The sequence below is a fragment of the Parus major genome, chromosome 1A, assembly GCF_001522545.3.
Source record: "Parus major isolate Abel chromosome 1A, Parus_major1.1, whole genome shotgun sequence".
NCBI classification, from domain to species: Eukaryota; Metazoa; Chordata; class Aves; order Passeriformes; family Paridae; genus Parus; species Parus major.
In genome coordinates this window covers 68,160,645-68,177,408 of record NC_031773.1, presented here as the reverse complement: position 1 = coordinate 68,177,408, position 16,764 = coordinate 68,160,645, and the positions used below count along the sequence as shown (strand labels likewise).

General features: G+C 50.5%; 2 protein-coding genes across 5 annotated transcripts in view; one reads left to right on the top strand and one right to left on the bottom strand.

Moving 5' to 3' along the window:
• Nucleotides 1-4,918: 4,918 nt before the first annotated feature.
• HDHD5 (haloacid dehalogenase like hydrolase domain containing 5) lies at nucleotides 4,919-12,642 on the bottom strand. Of its 2 annotated transcripts, XM_015627019.2 has the most exons (8): nucleotides 12,550-12,642; nucleotides 12,267-12,467; nucleotides 11,984-12,096; nucleotides 11,278-11,371; nucleotides 10,803-10,836; nucleotides 10,287-10,461; nucleotides 9,750-9,938; nucleotides 4,919-9,120 (listed from the first exon to the last, which is right to left on the bottom strand). In XM_015627019.2, exons 1-8 carry the CDS (start codon nucleotides 12,628-12,630, stop codon nucleotides 8,751-8,753), a joined length of 1,257 nt encoding a protein of 418 aa, XP_015482505.2. In that variant the 5' UTR covers nucleotides 12,631-12,642; the 3' UTR covers nucleotides 4,919-8,750. The 2 variants fall into 2 exon arrangements, with proteins under 2 accessions (XP_015482505.2, XP_033370130.1); XM_033514239.1 differs by lacking the exons at nucleotides 11,278-11,371; nucleotides 11,984-12,096.
• Nucleotides 12,643-12,828: 186 nt separating this feature from the next.
• Nucleotides 12,829-16,764, top strand: part of LOC107204250 — a 34,138-nt gene continuing 30,202 nt past the window's right edge. The window contains exons 1-2 of one of the 3 annotated variants that reach the window (XM_015627107.3): nucleotides 12,871-13,382; nucleotides 13,750-14,374. In XM_015627107.3, the coding sequence (XP_015482593.1) occupies nucleotides 12,886-13,382; nucleotides 13,750-14,083 (831 nt within the window). In that variant the 5' untranslated portion in view covers nucleotides 12,871-12,885 and the 3' untranslated portion in view covers nucleotides 14,084-14,374. Of the gene's footprint in view, nucleotides 13,383-13,749; nucleotides 14,375-16,764 lie in introns of those variants that run through there. The other 2 variants (XM_019006789.2, XM_019006790.2) reach the window with 2 other exon arrangements.

Sequence of the window (16,764 nt, the reverse complement as noted above, 5' to 3'; positions counted from 1 at the left end):
GAGGGGGGCGAGAAGGGGAGGGGGAGGAAGGCGCCGCCGCCCTGTCCCCGGGGATGTTCCCCTTCCACAGCTCGGGGAGCATCCTGCCTCCTGCCCCGCAGGACCCCCGCCGATGGGGAGAGTCGCCCAAGGACGTGGCACAGAACCCCGGTTCCCACTCCGGAGCATCGGAGGTGCTTCAGTCTGCCCTGATCTCTCTAGGCTGGCCAAGACAAAGACCAGTTGGCCTGGCACAGCGCCTACAGTGAAACACTCATTTGTGGCTCATCTGTGCTGCTGGACATTCATGTGCCCCACCATTTGGTCTGGTGTGCTTGTTGATCAAAGTGTCTTTTACCCACCAATTTTCTGAGTTGAGCCAATGCACATGCTGAGAGGGCTCTGCCCAGCTTGACATGATGGGACAGAGCCTTTAAATTGGTGTGAATAGCTCTAGAGTTCTACTGAAAGCAACAATCAGGACCTTTATTGAGCCACCATTAATGGCCTCGAATTGAGCTTAACAGCTGTCTGGATCTGTTCATCACCAGCACTAATGGCTTGGCACATCATGTTCCAAGGTGGTTTGGTGCTCAGCATCACCAGTTCCTCTCTTGCACCTGTGCCCACCACTGATGAGCCGGGTGCTGCCTGACAATGATGTGAAGCACATCCAATAAACTCCACAAATGGCTGTATTAACCACACTTTGCCATAAAGATCCAAAACAGCTTCATGTTTGGAGCATGTTGCTCATGGGACTGAGAAAATGCTGCTCACTACTGGGAAAGGACATCCAGGACAGCAGTGACAACTATCTGATTCATCTAATTGAGGAGCCCTGCTCCAGTCAATATCCCTGGCTGCTCTTGGCAACAAGGAGAAAATCAGTCAGGGGTACAGGGAGAATTCATGCTTAAACTTGAAGCAAAGAGATAACTGAGCAAGGGAAACGGAGGACAAGGGGTGGATTGACATAAAGATTTCTTTGGGCACACAGCAACAGAGGAAAACAAAGGAAAGCACCAGAGGAAAAACGGGGGAAGAGAAAGTCACAGCAAAAGCATTGCTGCCAGTGGAGGCTGGAGCGAGGGGGCACACATAAATCAGTTTTCTAAAAGCATGGTCAGAACAGAGAGGGAAAGAGAAGATAAGCTTTAATATGGTTATTTGGGCAGCACAGGGCTGAAATGGTACCACATTTAGGGACAGCAGCGAGCAGCTGTTCCTGTGGTCCCACACACAAGTTGCTGCCCCAAGCCCATGCTGCTGCATTCCCTGCTTGGCTGGGCTGCAGCTCTGTTTTCTGCTACACTCACACTGTGTTTGCAGGGCTGGGATACACTCACCAAAGATTCTACCTTGCATCAGCACTACCTGTGTCACCACCTTCCTCTCAGTCACCTTGCCATGGTCCCCAGCAGCAGGTGAGATGAACACCCCTCTCCAGCCTCTAGGGTTGTGTGGATTGTCAGGGATGAGAGCCCAGGCTCGGCTGGGCAAGGCTTTCTCTCTCTGACTGACTTTGCTGCCAAAGAAAAATCCCTGGGCAAACAATTGCTTAGACTATGCCTTTTGTTCAGCCCCACAAACCCTTCACTGAAGGTGCTGTGGATGGTCTCTGATGGGGAGCAGGAGGCTGAGTCCACGTGGCCACGGAGGATGATTGCTCTCTATGTTGTTCTTTCTCATTCTTTGGCAGGTGTTGGGAGTTTCCTGGTTCAGGACAGCTCAGAGTGATGTGAATGACAGCAGCTGTGCCTCCTAATTTGGATTCCACAGAAAGGTTGGGTTCCATGGCAGTGTGAGCCTGTGTGGCCCATGGTACAGGGTAAAAACACATTCTATATTCTGGATCCTGGCTTTTATCCAGGGTGGGTGGGCACCTTCACCTGACTCTTCTCAGGGTAAGGCAATACTTGTGTCACTGGCATGATCCACATGTGGTCAGCCCTCAGAATTAGATAAATTGGTCTTGGTCTTGCCATTCTGCTGCAAGGGGAGTTTTGCACTTCTACAAGAGGATGAGGAGTGAAACCCAAGCATCCATCTGGGCCACCCAGGGCAACAGCCCTGCCTGGGCAGCAGACAGTGACAGCTTTGCCTCGCTGGCTGTCATGCTCTGGGTTTCCTGAGCAATGCCATTCCCTGTGTGCCAAAGGCTGGACATGCTCACTCAGCTGCCCTGGCAGCCTGCCACAGGCACTCACATCTCTGCTTTTGATCATTTCAAAAGAAGCCTTGTTCCCCAAAGCTTTGGGGTGGCTGGCTGGTGTCCCACCTGCTGGGGTAAAGTGAATTGGGTGGGGATCCCTGGGCTTTGGGCTCTGCCCAATTCCTGCCAGCCAGGTGATGTGGGAGCAGGGAATTGAGGCAGCTGGGTGCTCAGGGGGGCTCAGGCTGGTGGAAATGGTTCTCCTGACAGCACAGGATACCTGCTGGGGCTGTGAAGGCTCCTGCATCCAAGGTAAGTACGTGGGAACGGGGAGGAGCTGTGGTTGCATGGCAAGGGGAGCTGTGAAAAGGGATGGGGGAACACCAGGAGGGAGGGTGGAGGCTCAAGGGCTTCCTTGGGCTGAGCATGGGCTCCAGCAGTGCAAACACAACCCAAACAGAGAGGTGAGGATAAGCAAGGAGCTTGTTTGTAGGAAAGGAAGCAGATATTGTGCCTCTGCTTTAAAATGGGAATGAGGGGAGAAATTATTTCTACTCGAGAAAGCACTGAAGAGCTTTTTGTAGCACACTGTAGGATGAGATATGACAAGATGATGCTTCCCATGTGATCCAGTTATTTAATGCAATGTGCAGCCCTTGGATGTGTTCGTGCTTAACCATTCCCGTTAAAACATTGAAAAGCTAAACTATAAATAGATTCTACTTTTCAGGAGCTCCCAAGATGTGTTTTTGGCTTTTTTATGTATTGATGTGTATGCACAGAGATGTGTGTGTACACATGTATTTAAAGGCAAACAGCAGATAACAGAGTTTTGTGCAATAGAGTCATATTAAATGACATCTATGTAATTTTTGTCATATTATAACATCTTTAGTCCCACTAAATTACTAAATTACATCTAAAATGCTACTATTTTTAGTTTACACTACAAGTGGAAATAAGTGTGCCCTCAGAAATATCCCTGCTGGGGGAAGGCAAAACTTTCTTGAGGGTTGAATTTGGGAGGAAGCAAAATAATGGCTCCATTTCTTGGGGGAATGAAAAAAAAAAAAAATTAAATAAATAAAAGAGGCAGATATATGCCTGAAAGAAAGACCAGAAACTAGATCCCTAATTATACCCTGCAGTAAGCTGTCAGAAACTGGCAGCAGTGGGAGGGAAGGAGGCAAAGCTGATCTCAGGGAGTTCGAGCATAATCTGCTCCAACCATACTTAAAATGCCTTTTGTGTGGGAAAGGAAGCTTCTGGGATTCTCTGACACACACTTTGTGCTGCACTTATCTAACCCATTCAGATGGTCAGGGCTGAAGTTACAGATAAGTGTAAAAAATGTTTCACCTGGCCAGCACCAAAACTCAGCGATGGTGAATTCCGAACGCAGCCTTTGTAACTAAACTGCTGATCCTGTCTTAAGGTTCAGGGAATGCAGATCCTCTCCAAAAGGATATACAAGTGTTAACAGTCTATTGCTTGTAATTACATTTCGGTTCAAAGAGCTTTCAATACCAGCAGGAAATGCCAAGATATTTTCTTTTTATGCTTGTAGCAGGGTAGGGGTTTGGAGAGTGGATTTGGGGTTTGCTCTTGGTGTTCTGTAGTTAGTCTTAGCATAGAGAAGGTATTGATCTGACCTTGAGGAGAAAGTGGAAGTTCTTCATAGTTTAAATGACTGAAAAGGATGTTTATTATAGTGAATTAAGTGTTTTCTTGATGGAGGTTTGGTTCCTAGAGAACATGTGGCTGCCTTGCTGGTGTGAGGTTTTAAACTTGCAGACTGGATCTATGAAGATCTGGAAGTGCAGAGTGTTCATCAAATTGACTGCAGCAGTAAAAAACCCATAAAGATTTGTGCTTTTATAATTGGGGTTAGGAAGGCCTGGCACTGGAAGGATTTGGGCAGGCCCCTGAAACCAGCACACAGGGACCAAGCACTTCCCAAGGAATGTTTTTTCCCAAGAATTTCCAAATTCCCAAGAAATCCCTGGCAAACATTTCCCACAGCGTTTCCCTGGGAGCAAACCCCTCCAGGGCTCTCAATCCTTTTGCTCAAGTTGGTCCTTCTTCAGCATTTCACAGTGCCAGTGTTTAACTCTGCACCTCAGGCTGGGTAAGGATTTCTGTGTGTCATTAAAAGAATGAACCTGGGAGTTTCAGGTTTTGATCTCTCCCTGCTTAACTAAACCTTGATCAGCCCCATCCTGGGTGAGTGCTCCAACTACCAGAGCACTGGATAAAAGGAGGAGGCTGATTAACACTTTTTTTATCATTATTTATCACAGTTCAGGGCTGTAGGTCACTTCTCCAAGATGTAGAATATAATTCAACTCCTCTCTCTGCTGAGGATGGGGAATCCCTGTCCAGTTCCCTCAAAACTGCTTTGCTGATTGTTGCTTTCCACATCAAGTTCTCAGGACTCTGCATCACACTTGGCTACTGTGCCTCCTGTCAGCTGTGAACTCTGCAGATGGGAAACTTTCTGATAAAATATAAGAACAATGCAAGTGAATTGGATGTTTCTAGATTATTAAAGATGATGGTTTCACCTAGCAGGATCTTTAATTTTTCTGTTAAATTTAAGCTTTTAGGGGAAGTTTTTGGTTCTAGTCTGAAAGTTTGCCAGTTAACTGCTGAAGGGGTATCTTTCCCCTCAAGAAAATCTGGTAATAGCTTGAAGAACAGGAAAAAAAAAAATGAAAAAGGAAACAGAATTTGCCCTAATAATCTTCTAGAGCAAAGATGTGCAAGAGAGCAGGATGATAGCCATTAAATGTACACACAGGATGTTAAAATTTATTTCAAATAAAACATCTTTTATTATTACACATATGTGCTTAATCAAAGTAGCAACTCTGTAACTGCATTGAAATTAATATGAAATCTAAAACAATCACAGTTTGTGATTTCTCTGAATGATATATATAATCATTCTTCTACAGTGCACATGACACAATCTGAAACCTTACCATTTACTGGAGGGAGAAAGACATGGCAGGACTAGGATTGGAAGGAAGGGGACAGCAGTGTTATCTGGTGCCCTGAATGCCAGGTTAGCAGTTGCATGTGTCCTGTGGAATAAAGGAATTGACTTCTCTGGCCACCACCTTAGAGCATGCCATAAAAGCTCTTTGCTTCAGATCCAAAACAAGGTCTAGCCCTTGGTTCCTTCCTGCTGCTGGCACAGCTGCAAGCTCCCTTCTGGCCTGACTAAAACCTGTTCATCTTTGGAAGATGGGGTTGTTAGGATCAGGTCTTTGCCCTGTTTGTTGTACAGGGCAGTGCACCGTGTAAATATTGAGATATTGGATCCCCTCTCCTGTCCCATCACCTGCACAGAAGGATGACTGCTCCAAAGAACAGAAACACTGCTTCAGAGCCACCACTTCTGAGCAGTACATAAGACAAAGGAGGAGTTTTGTTCCAGCCAGGCTGGAAGCTAATTCCAGGAAGCCACAGTTCTGAGGAAAAAGGATTTCACTGAATTCTGGCAATAACAGTTGTCCATAAATGAATTGGAGATAAGCTACAAGTCTGTACAGCACTCTAGCACAACTCATGGAACAGAGGAGACCTGCCAAGCAATTTCATTAACAGAAACCTTTCAGAATCAAGCCAGTGTTGAACAGCAGCTGGAGAAGCCAGATTTCCAGCAGGTCCATGCAATTCCCAGGCAGGGAGTTGGACAAAGTGCACCGTTTCAAGGAGCTGAGAAGGGGAACAGGGGAAAGGTCTTTGACCAGGGGCAGCCCATCTGGCTTATTAGTACAGAGAGCAACAAAGCAGAGTTTTTTATGCAACCTTACTTGCTATGAATTAGGGAAAGGGTACAAGATGATATTTCTAGATTCCTTCTCCTCCCTTCTGTTCAATTTCAACTCGCAAGCAAAGCAGTTTTGTTGGGTTTTTTTTAATTCCTTACCACTGAAGTTCCTCCTACGCATTTTTAAGACTCACAGAACACTGGTGGAAAAGAAAAAAAAAAAAAAAAACCACAACCAAACCCAGAGCTAAAAGCAGATTTTTGGCATGTGAAGCAGATTCACATCAGTCAGCTCACCTCCGCTGCTATTCCAGGGATGGATTCCAGGGATGGATTCCAAGGATGGATTCCAAGGATGGAGATGCCTGGCTCTCCCTCTGTGCAAATGCAAACCTCCTCCTTCCTTGGAAGAGCTGCCACAGCCCTTAGGGCACAGTGGTTCAGCAGCACCTTTTCTCTGAGTAACTGGCACCACACTTTTAACAAAGAGCTCTGCCAAAGGCTGGCTGCAGGTGGACAGACCTCAGCATTCCTGCAATCCTGTGTGGCTCGTTTTTCCTGCCAGCAACCAATTCCCTGAGAGCTGACTATGAGGATCATTCCAAGGAATCCCTTGGAAGTTACCACCCAAGCCAGCAAAGGGAGTGTTCCTCTTTCTGCACCTCTGAAAAGCGAGGCTGAGGGACACTGGAGCTGTGAATAAAAAGGGTTTGGGCTCCAGTTAAAAGACCCATCCCTGTGTTAGATCCCAAGTCCTTCCCTGTGCCTGCTCTTCTGGGAACTAGAGACAAGCCCTTGTCTTGTGCACAGAGATGAAATGGTAATTTCCTCTTCTCTCCAGTGAAAGGAAAAGGATTAAAATCTATGTTACTCCCACTTTAGAAGCAGCCGAGGAATTCTTGTCCTGAGGAGAGAAAGGAGAAGAACCCCAAGCAGCAATAAGAGAGGGAGAAACTGCTTCCCTCTGTGGATTTCACAGCAGGGAAACACGTGCAAAAAAAGGTATTTTTCTGTTCCTATCCATGAAGTAAAGGACAGAGAAACACAGAAGGAGCTCTTTTGCCTGGGTAACTGAAAGAGCACCTGGGCTGCCTCACACACAGAGCCTGGCACAACTCAAGGGTAGAGCTTACACTGCAGGGACCTTCCTGGGAAGATGAATCAGTATTGAGAGGATGGAGAGCTGCTGGAGCAGAATTTCAGTGCACATAGATGCTGAGATTTGAATTAAGAACTCAAACTTCTGTGCAGAACATCTTGTTTGCACCCTGCCTGTGGGGCTGCCTGGTAAAGCAGGAAGGAGGGAAGAAGAGGCAGAGCAGACCCATTTCTGATACTTCAGTGTGGTGTGAGCTGACTGGAATTGGGGAAACCAACTCAGTTGTGCTGGCTCCAAGGCTTTTCATCATATGTACAGGCTGATTTGTGCTTCTAAAATCACAATGCTCCTCTGGAGTTAGGACACTCCTCGCTAAGCCAAGCCTTTCACATCAGTTTCTCATGCAAACCTGGCTTCTCTTCTTTGGAATGTCTATGGAGACACAAGTATCCAAATATCTTTCTCTGGATAGCCTGAGCTAGGAGAATAGAGGCAACAGAAGGTGCATGTTGTTAGGGAAATGTTCCTGGGCAGGGAAGCTCCAGCTGCTAATCCATGTTAGGGGGACTCTACCTGCATGTTAAAGAAAGAGGGGGGACCAGAGGTCAGACTGTATGGGGTATCCCTGAGCTGCAAACCACATGAGGGATGAGAGGAACAAAAGAACTGGAAGACACAGACATTTGTATTCTAAAAGATCAGGCCTGGGGATCTGGGGCTCTGGTACCATCCTGGCTTGATGGGCTTGTCTTTGAATCCTTGCATGCAAGGAAGGAGCAAAGGTGGACTGTGGCTCTTTTTGTTTGGCCCTTGTTCCAAAGAAAGGCCCCTCTTGGAAGCTGTGCCAGCTGGAGCAGGTGGATGTTCCTTGCAACAGCTGGGATCAGACTGGGTGCAAAAGGAGCCTCTTGCTGCAGCACTGAGTTCTGTGCAAAGACAACTCTGCCAATTCAAACTCTGGAGGTTTCCTCTGCTACTGAGAGCAGGCTGCTGGCTCCCTGGTGGGATGTGAAAAGGCAGGGGTGTTCACAGAATGCTAAACAGGGGGGAGGGAACAATATAACTTTCACCTCAGCCCTGCATCAAGTTGCTCTGGCTACTGCAGCTTCCTCTGAGGGGCCCTGCCTCTCCACAGCTGCCAGATGACTGCAAAACAGAACTTTGTTTCACACTGACAGTGATGCAGTGGCAAATCCCCAGGCAAAGAGAATTTGTTAAAGTCTGTAGGCACTTATTCTTCACAAGGAGGATGTTAAGACCTAAAGCCTCCCCTTGGCATGGTGCCACCACAGCCCCAGATTCTGGTGTGCTCCAGTCCCAGCCTGGACAAACAGCACATTGTACAAATGGTGGCTCCTCGTGTGGGGAAGAGCTTCACCCTCAAACACCTCACAAAGAGGAGGGTGGGCTCCCCTGATCTTTGCACACAAAGTGTGGAAAAGAATGAGCTGTGAGAGCTGAACAAAACTGGGATTGCTGGGACAAGCCTGCTCCTTATACCCTGTTTCCATTACGGCTCAATTAGGGCTGGCAACAATGTACAGTCACAGCTGAAAGTCTGCCAGGATGGCAGATGAGTACCAATAAAATTTAGGGGCTTTTAGTGCTGCAACAGGGAGTTTTCTTTCACATTAGCTAGATAAGAAAATCAGCTCAGGTCCCTCCCCATTCTTCCCCTCTTCCCTTTCCAGTACATGAAACCCCTGACAGCAGGTCTTCAGGCACACCTTTCTTAACCCCTAGCTCCAGTTTTCTTTTTGAAAAGCAAGTTGCACAGCATCATCCACATCCTCCACTATGTAAGATGCCTCCAGCAGGCTGGGGTCGAAGCAGAAGTCCCGATGTCCATGGAACACTGCCTCCTCTGGGCGTGCCTCTGTTTCCTTGGGAACGCCGCTGCCGCGGTTGTAGACCCCAGTGCAGACCAGGATCGACTCACAGCTCTCCACTGAACTGCTGCAGTCATTCCTCAGCTCCAGGGAAACCTCAGCCTGGGGACTGGCTGCCTGTGGGCTCCTCTTCAGCCCAGCCTGGGCCTGGCTCTGCTGAGCTGACTTGAGGTAGCTGTTGTAGAGGTTTGCCCCATAGATGTCAGACATGGGGTTATCCCTGGGTAAGGTCACAGTGTGAAACAGAAATGAGAAACAAGGCCATGCATCTCTCTCTGGCTCTGGGGGACTGAGATTAACGAGGCAATGAAGGAGGAAGGGGTGTGGGATGGTTGCCAACATCAAGAGGAGCAGCTGGAGTGGGCCACTGAGTCCACCCACCAGCGAGTCCTGCTCAGGCCATGTGCACATTTCAAAGAGGAGACAGCACACCCCAAGCAGCCACAGCAGCTTCAGCCACTACTGGATTATATTCCCTACATTCCCAAATGAGGGAATATAATCAGACTGAGCTCACAGTACCACATCTGGGACTCTTAATTTTGTCTTTATGTGCACTCTGCATCCTACAGTCCACAGCTTTGCTGTGTAGGACACAAAAAGCTAGCAAGCCTCTGCTCCAGGATGTGAGGCTCCAGAGGCAGCACCAGAATTTTGGTATCAACTTTACAAATATCCAGAGGGAAAAGAAAAACAAGCAAGTAAGCAAAAAAACAACCCAAACCAAACAATAAAAAAACCAAACCAAACAAACAAAAAAACCACAAAAAAATCCCCAAACAAACAAAAAACAAAAGAGCAGTCAGTATGCAACTCACTAAGGAAACCAGCAGGAAAATAATCTCTTACCCAACTGCATAGAGGTGTCGGATGGGAGCCTTCCAGCCCTGCTTCTCTGCCTGCTGTTGGATCAAGTACTGGGCATAGCGGTAGGTGACTGGGCTGGGTTTGCCAATCAAGGCCTCATACTTCAGCTCCCTGCCTGTCACCTTCTTGTAGATGCTCTCCAAGCAGAGAAGGAAAGTGCCATGGCCAAACCTGCACCAGAAAGGAGGTCATCAGCATCCCCAGGAACAGCACTGAAGCAGTAAGCATTTCTTGGTTTGTTTTTTTTTTTTTTTTAATGCCTGTTTTGAAAATGCAAAGCAAATGGAAAAACACCACAAGAAAGGTGTGTCCACACACACCTCCACAGGCAGTGGTCTGGCTTTTGCTTCTCCCCAAGTTTTAGCCTTTGTTTCTCATGCAGTTTAGTGTCTCTGCTGCTACATTGTACAATCAAGCTCTTCAAACATTCAAATGCTAAGAAAACACGGCAGGAAAAGATCATCTCCACCAGAGGAGTAGGAAATAGGCTAAACCAAATCCCACACGTGCTTTTTTCACCTGGGCATCTTGGCTTCAGCCATCCACAGGAGGTCCATGTTGCAGGCAAGGATAGGCAGGTGAGGGTATGGTACATCCTGCAGCTCTGCCCCAGGGTTCCCATTGCTCAGGAGCACATCAGTGATGAGTTGCAGGCTTGTCTCCCACCTCACTGGCTCACCAAAAAGAATCACCCCTGCAAGATTTTTGAGAGCTGTTTGGAAAGTCACAGCTAACAAAACCTCTCCTCTGCTGGGCTGCCCTGGCCAGTACAGCTACCAGTGGAACGTGGCTAGCCAGGGCTCCAGACTGCACTGCATCACTGCACTGGTCCCAGATACTGGCACACAGCACAGGGAAAAGTTGCTTTTTATCCAACTTTTTCCAGCAGTGAGGCTTCCTGCTGTCTGTACCCTCTGAATATGCTGCCTGTGGATAGCAGTGAGCTGACAGCACGTCACCAGCTCCCATCCCAGCTGGCCTGCCTTGCTCTTAGCTCTGCCTGCTGCTCATGTGTAAACACAGGCCACTGCTTACCTTCTATAGTGGGGAAGCCAGTGGTTGCAGGAGGCTGCCAGAAAAAAAAAAAAAAAGGCTGGATTAGTAATGCAAAACCTAATGCCATCTCCAAAACAAAACCAAAAATGCCTCCTTTGAACCTGCCAAGGCGGTTCCATAGTAAGGCAGGACAAGGCCACATGAAATCCTGAAGTATTTTTTTTTTTTCCCCTTCCCCCATGCCAGATGGGATTTCACAAATCTTGCACTGCTGTCTCAGAGCTGGAGATGTCAACCAAACCATCCTACCCCTCGCTGCAAGGACCAGCAAAGGAAGGATGGCGTGAGAAAGGCGAGGGGAGAGTCACTGCCCTTCCTGCAGGAACCAACACTGGCAGGAGCTGACAAGACAGTGCCAGGCTCTAGCTAAGGAACCTCACCAGCTGCCCTGTCTCTCTGCTGGGTGCTGGGACCAGCTCTGCCCCAGAACAGCCCTTCTGCTGCAGGAAATTACCAGTTCTTTCGGCCTCCGGCTCAGGTCCACCATGTCTAACAGGGGATATGCCTTCCTCAGGGCCTCTATGGTCACCACGTGCTTGAACCCCAGGCTAGATCAGACCATCAAGGAATGTTGTGGAGACTGGTTTGTTTGGGTTTTTTTGTTTGTTTGTTCTTAACTGTCTGTTTAGCTTTAAGTTCCATGCAGAAGACTCTATAGGATTAAGGCTGGCAAGTCCTAGTAACAGGGAAGTGTAATAATGCATAACCTCATGGATTTCAGCCATACAGGGACACCTTCCACTAGACCAGAGACTGCTTAAAGACTGTGTATTTGAGTTTTCCTTCAATTATTGTCAGATTCTGGGGAAAACCTTATCCGTGGGACAGCTGGGAGTGATCTCAAACGAGCTCTGCCATGAAAGCATGGGAGGAGCACAACTTCAAAGTGAGATAAAGTAAAGCTGACAGGTCACATCCCACCAAGAGAACAGCAACCAAAGGGGAGGCCATGAGCGTGAGAAGCCAAACAGTGATCAGGGGAGCCAGACAGCGAGATGAACAGCCCCTGTCCATAAGGACGCTGCCCCATAAGGTGTGCCCAATGACCTTCGTGTGTCTCCTTGTGCTTCAGAAGCCAGAGGCAGGTGCCTGTGGCCGGGATGCCGCAGCTGAAGCATCCCGTTCAGGACTCACAGAGCACCGTGAGGCACAAAGGATACTTGTAGGCGTTCTCCTCCATGGGTCCCTGCCCGGCCACCAGCATGCACCGCTGGTGGAACTGCCTGAAGAGCTGCAGGGGGCTGTGCGACAGGATCACCTGCTCCGGAGACACCTGCGGGACGGAGGACAGCCCGGCTGGGACCCGCAGGAGGAGGATTTCACCCCCTTCTCCCGGCATGGGAGCCGTCCCTCTCCGAGGCCGAGCCGGGCCCTGGCGGCGCCTCCTCCCGGCCCGGGGATCGCTCGGGCTCCCTCCCGCCGCCGCTGCCCCGTCACCATTACCTGCAGCCCCACGGCCCGGGACACCTCTCGGGCCTTGGCCGCCGGCAGGCAGTTCCCGGCGTTGGTCAGGAACACGACGGGCACCCTCAGCCGCCCGCTGCCGTCCACCAGCCTCTGGAAGGCGCGGCGGGCGGCGGGCACGGGCTGGCTGCCCCTCACCAGCACGCCGTCCACATCGAACAGGAAGCCGAAAGCCGGCGGCTGCAAGGCGAGCGGAGGGCACGGTCAGCCGGGAGCCTGCCCGTCCTCCCCGCGCCCGCCCCGCGCCCCTCCGAGCACGCACCCGGCTGCAGAGCCCGCGGGCGGGCCGGCCCGGGGAGCGCAGCAGCGCCCGGCAGGCCCGCAGCGAGCCACGCAGCGCCATCCGCCCCGCCACCTCGGGCACACCGCCCTCCCGGACTACAGCTCCCATCCGCCCCCGCGGCCCCGGGCACGGCGTTCTCCCGGACTACAGCTCCCATCCGCCCCGCCACCTCGGGCACACCGCCCTCCCGGNTCCCATCCGCCCCCGCGGCCCCGGGCACGGCGTTCTCCCGGACTACAGCTCCCATCCGCCCCGCCACCTCGGGCACACCGCCCTCCCGGACTACAACTCCCATCAGCCCCTACGGCCTCCGCCATGCCGCCCTCCCGGTTTACCGTTCCCATCCGTCCCGCCACCTCGGGCACACCGCCCTCCCGGCCTACAGCTCCCATCAGCCCCTGCGGCCCTCCCTGCCTACAGCTCCCGTCATCCCCTGCGGCCTCGGGCACGATGCCGCTCCCGGCCTCAGCTCCCGGTGCGGCGGGGCCGGGACGGGCGCACGGAGGGCGGTCAGCGCCCTGCCGGCCCCCACACCGGGGCTCCGGGAAATGGTGTTCCCAGGGAACGGTGCTGCCCCCGCTTCGGGGCGAGGCGGGGTTGTGGAGAGCCGGAGAGCAGCAGCGGGACGGGGCTGCGCTGGCCGCGGCTGAGGCGTCCAAATTCACGGGCCAGGAGAGGTTTGGGAAGGAGAAAGGCTTTGAGCCCCTGCAATCACAGCGGGTTTATCTCAGCCCTTCAGAAAATCAACAGGAGCGGAGCTGCTCCAGAGCTGTATGCTCAGCCTCATTCTGTGCAAACCCTTTTTCCTACAGGTAAATAAGGATCTCTGAAACTCTGGTCGCTTTTTTTTTAGCTGAAATCTCGGAGATGAAATAATGTTTGTTTGCTTTCTGACTGCGCTTAGGCTCTCCCGAGTCCCTCGGCAGGGCAGGTTTAACAAGTATGACTTTAGGCATCAATTACACAGCGTAATTGTTTGTTTTTACGCTTCCATTGCCATGAACACCAACCTTAATTTGTTTTTGACCCACTTTAACGCCCAGAGCCCTGTTTGCAGAGCTATTAAAGCTCTGGCAGCTCAGAGATACACATTTGTACAGGTGGTTATTCCTCCTCAAGTGCTCTTGCCTTAACTGAATTACCCACCGTTTATTTTTTGTGGTTTCCTCGATTTGCCAGGATCACTTTTAATTTCTCAGAAGTGTCTGCAGCTCATCCTGCTCCGGCAAAATTCATGCTGGCCTGGGAGACATTGCTGAAAATATTTAGCTCCCTGAAGAGCTGGGCTTCAGATCTTCAAACAAGGAAGCCAGGTACAGCTCCTCCAAAGTGTGGCTTTCTCAAACATGTAGGAACCAGAGGCATCCAACCCTCACCTTCACTGGCTGTCCATGAAAAACCGAGAGAGACACAAAGACTTTCTGAAATTAATGATGAACACAGGAGCCTTGTCTCAAGTGCTTCTCCTCACCCATCCACCAAGAGTGTCCCTCCTGGCAGAAGGAAAATGTGATTGATTTGCTGTGATTTTTGCTTAGGGTGTTTGCTAACATGGATTTATGGCCTTTTAATGGTGCAGCCACTTGCAAGTTAGATGGGTTGTTTTGGTTGCTGGGTTCGGTGCCTCTAGACTGAACTGCATTGTAGGGGTCTGTCAGTCCCTTTTATTTTAAATGTAGGGATATTTCTGCCCCTTTCTTCCCGTTCCCAAGGCTTGCAAAAGAGCTGGGAGAGACATCCAACCTGTTCCCTACTGCAGAGAGGATTTCACTGCTAAAAAATAAAGTTTAGTGTATTAAATATCCACGAATTTCAGGTGGGAGGGTTGCTGTCGGGGTTGGGGGATTTTTGTCGGGGGGGATTTGGGGCTGTGGGTTTTGGGGTTGGGGATTTTTTAGGCTGAGAGTTTTGGGGGTGGGAGTTTCAGGATGGGAGTTTTTGGGCTGGGGGTTTTGGGATTGAGGGGATTGGGAGTGAGGGGTTTTGGGATGGGGGTTTTGGGGGTGAAGGTTTGGGGAGTGGGGATTTTTGGGGGGTGAGGATTTTGGGAGTGAGGGGCTTTGGGATGGGGGTTTTGGGATTGGGGGTTTTGGTATTGAGGCTTTTGGGGGTTGGGGTTTTTTGGGGGTAAGGTTTTGGGGGACGGGGGTTTTAGGGCTATTTTAGGGGGGTTTTGGGGCGGAGGGCTTTGGGAGAGAGAGGGTTTTATCCGCTGCATCCCTGCGGGAGGCGCTCCTGCTCCACGGCTCGGGGGGCTCCGGGCACGGGGGATGCGGCTGGGGATGCGGGGTCTGGCCGGAGGGAGGGAAGGGAACGCCTTGTTCTGCTCCCAAAGGGACTCCGGGGGTATCCGCGGCTGGAGAGGCGTCCCCAAAGTGTGCGTGAGCTTTATCCGTGTTTGTTTTTCCAAGGAAGGCTGTCCAACAGGCTGGAGCGCTTATTTTTATACCGAAACGGGGGGACTTTGCCAGCGGTCGGGCACAGGAGTGCAGTGGCTGCTGAGCCCCAGGGCTCCCAGCACCCGCGGGCAGGCAAGCTTTAGCCCATCATCCCTGTGCTGAATGCTCGGCTGTGTCTTTTCCCTTCAAAGGCTGGGGAATTTCTCTGTGACTCTGCTTGGAGCTCCCCATTCGGGGTGTCTTGGAGCTCGTGATCTCCTCCACGGGCACATCTGGCAACAGCTGTACCCCAAATTCCCCTGGGGATCGTCTGTCTGCCCTTCTCACGCCACCCACAGGCGACTCCCTCTTCTTCCCCTGTCCACGCTGCTCTTGGATGTGCCTCCCATTCCCTTTCACAGCTAGAAAGACAAGCAAAGCAGGCATTGCCCACAGCCTTCCCCCTGTGTAAACTTTGCAGCTCTGTTTTCCCTGGGCTCACAGCCCTGTCATCACTCCCCCTCCTCTTCCTGACCTTCTCACACCCCCTCTTCGAAAGCAGCCCTACTTTCCGTCTCTTTCCTTGCTGCAGAGGCTCTAATGGCCTGAGCCAGCCCTCCCCCTGCAGTTTATCTCTCCTCTTCCCATGCTGCAGCCTGCTCATGGAATGATGGACAAGCTAAAGGTTGAGAAAATACAGTAAAATGCTTTTCTTATCCTGTAATGACCAAGGGGGAGGACACAACCTGATAAAAATGACAAGCCAGGAGAATTGAGAGCCAGACCCTTCACCTGCCTGTCCCTCAGTGCCCAGAAAACGCTTGATAGACCTGCTGTGATTGCAACTGCTGCAAGTCTGGAAAGAAAGGAATTAAGGACTGAGCCAATTAGAGCTACAGGTTTCTGACCAAAGAAATGTCCTTCTGCTACCTGTGAAGAGGCTGATTCAGAGACTTCCATAGGAAGACAACATGAAGCAGGCTGATCATTTGGAGCTGGTGGAAAATGCATCTGCAGCCCTGTGGTTTATGGCCAGAGGGCTTTGCTTAGCATCTGGCACCTGCATAGTCCCACTGCAGCGATGGAGGCTCACATGACAGATAGATCCAGCTGCTTGCTTGGGCCTGTCTCTGTCTCCAGCCACTTACTTTGCTCCTCTCTTTTTACTGGCATGGTTTTTGACAGCAACCACTAGTGCTGGATCAGCCATTTCCTGGCACTGAGTGACCAGGAGGCAAACATTTCATCCTCTAAATTGCCCCAAAGGCAGGCTAAGATGCTCTGCAGCAAACACTTGTCCTGCAAACAAAGCTCCATCCACCTCCCATTTAAACAAATTGAACCTGAAGAGGCCACAGGGAGTGACAGATGGGGGAGATAACAGGCATAGGGCTTTAGGTATTGCTATGTGTTTTGGTTTGAAAAAACAGGTGTCTGCTAAGGAAGGCAGGAATCTCCCTTGAAATGGAAAAAATGTGAAACTTCCCCTCCCTGCTCCTTCTGAATTATTGCAATCTTGAAATCAAGGAGCTCTCAGGCAAAGAGATGGAGATGGGAATAACAGTTCTTTACTAGGAAAATTAAAATTAAAATGTAGTAGTACAAAACAACCAGTGACAGAGTCAGGGTACAACCTGACACCCTGTTGGGCAGGCTGTTGGCAGCAGTCCCATTAAATGGTGGCTGCAGCTCTCCTGCAGTGACAGATGTGGTTTTGCTGAAGCACAGATCCTGGAGAAGGGTGCAGTTCTCCTCTGAAGCTCCAGGGCTGTAGATGGCTCCTGTTTTCCTCTGGGATCCAGTGCAGAAAGGCTGC